We start from the raw sequence: 1485 nt of genomic DNA on the forward strand, positions 1-1485 counted from the left end.
CTCCAAACACACAGTTACGGATGCATTACAAACCATTGACCGCGAAAACAACTGTTGTAATTTTTTGAAGATATAATAACACGAACGATTTTGAAGCATGTCTATGAGTTGTCACTTGCCATTACATCTCAGAATGATCAAACCAAACTCGTGCCTGCGAAGCTTTCCAAGCTACGCCGGTGCGGCCATTAAAACTCCTCCCCAACTCAAATCAAATTGGACAACTACTTACATTAATTTCAGTTGAAGCATTAAAAGAAGTTTGAACGAGAACTAGTCGTCAATTAAAACACTTATAGCAATCCATGGTCCTCAAAGCGAAGTACAGTGTGATCAACCAGTAGCAAACAAAAGTCTAATTTAATACAACCAAAAAGTGTTGGTGATCGAACAAAGGCAAATATTAAATTACTTAGGGTAGAGACAATAGCAGGTGCCAGAGCCCATCCACTCGTTAAAATAGTATCCGATCTTTCTGCCCCACAGCATTTGGGAGATAATGGGGATTCATCCACAATTTTGGGTATTTGCAGTGGCCGTCACAATTCTCATCTGTGCTTTGCAAGCGACTGAGACGGCAGCCCAGTTGAAACTAGGAAAGGAGAAAGTAAGCAATTTGCAGTTTTATTTCCATGACAGAGTTTCGGGACAAGGCGTGACGGCCGTGGAGGTGGCGTCTGCTCCATCCACCAAAACTTCGGCCACTTTATTTGGAGCAGTAATTGTGATGGACGACCCATTGACGGAAGGGCCTGAGCCCACCTCCAAATTGGTGGGCAGAGCTCAGGGTTTGTACGCCTCTGCCAGCCAAGAGGAACTTCATCTGCTAATGGCGGTCACCTATGTTTTTCAGGCCGGGAAGTTCAACGGCAGTACACTCGCCGTGGTGGGTCACAACGCCGTGTTTAAGGAGGTTAGAGAGATGGCAATTGTGGGAGGAAGCGGGAAATTCAGGCTGGCTCGAGGGTATTGTCTCGCCCACACTCACTCCTTCGATCTCCACTCTGGCAATGCAGTCGTCCATTACAATGTTACCGTAATTCATTACTAGGATAAGTTAATTACCCTCTGCCAAAGGGATTAATCTGGTTCGTTTCATCCTGTACGACAAACAGGTTGGAGATTGCATTCCTACGTTTGGTGATTTTATTGTGACAAGACGATAGACATATCACTGGTTATTGCATTCAATGTATGGTGGGCACCTTATTTGGAATATATAAATAAATGTAAATGACAGGGTATTATGATGTGTCAATTATGGATTCAATTGTGTAAGATAAGTTTTTGCATCAATATTTTGGTGATCCATCATCTTGTTATTGGATCACAAATTGTGATCCAAATGTTCATACAACAATTTATCGTATACCAAAAGTAATATGGTAGTTAATTTAAATATAATGTAAAAAATTCTATTTAAATTGTATGACAATTCAAATATATTATTTATATATGTAGTAAGAAGTATTAATATTTTAGAGT

The 1485-nt window shown here is 40.7% G+C and overlaps 1 protein-coding gene across 1 annotated transcript; it reads left to right on the top strand.

The window, feature by feature from the left end:
- Nucleotides 1-370: 370 nt before the first annotated feature.
- LOC131027412 (dirigent protein 23) lies at nt 371-1258 on the top strand. The gene has a single exon (XM_057957459.2). The coding sequence runs from the start codon at nt 500-502 to the stop codon at nt 1049-1051; it is 552 nt and encodes a 183-aa protein (XP_057813442.2). The 5' UTR covers nt 371-499; the 3' UTR covers nt 1052-1258.
- Nucleotides 1259-1485: the final 227 nt, after the last annotated feature.

The sequence above is a fragment of the Cryptomeria japonica genome, chromosome 1 (genome assembly GCF_030272615.1).
Source record: "Cryptomeria japonica chromosome 1, Sugi_1.0, whole genome shotgun sequence".
Taxonomy (NCBI): domain Eukaryota; kingdom Viridiplantae; phylum Streptophyta; class Pinopsida; order Cupressales; family Cupressaceae; genus Cryptomeria; species Cryptomeria japonica.

What these genes read in the sequence shown, in the direction of transcription:
- LOC131027412 (XM_057957459.2), top strand. Translation starts at nt 500, where the DNA reads ATGGGGATTCATCCACAATTTTGGGTATTTGCAGTGGCCGTCACAATT.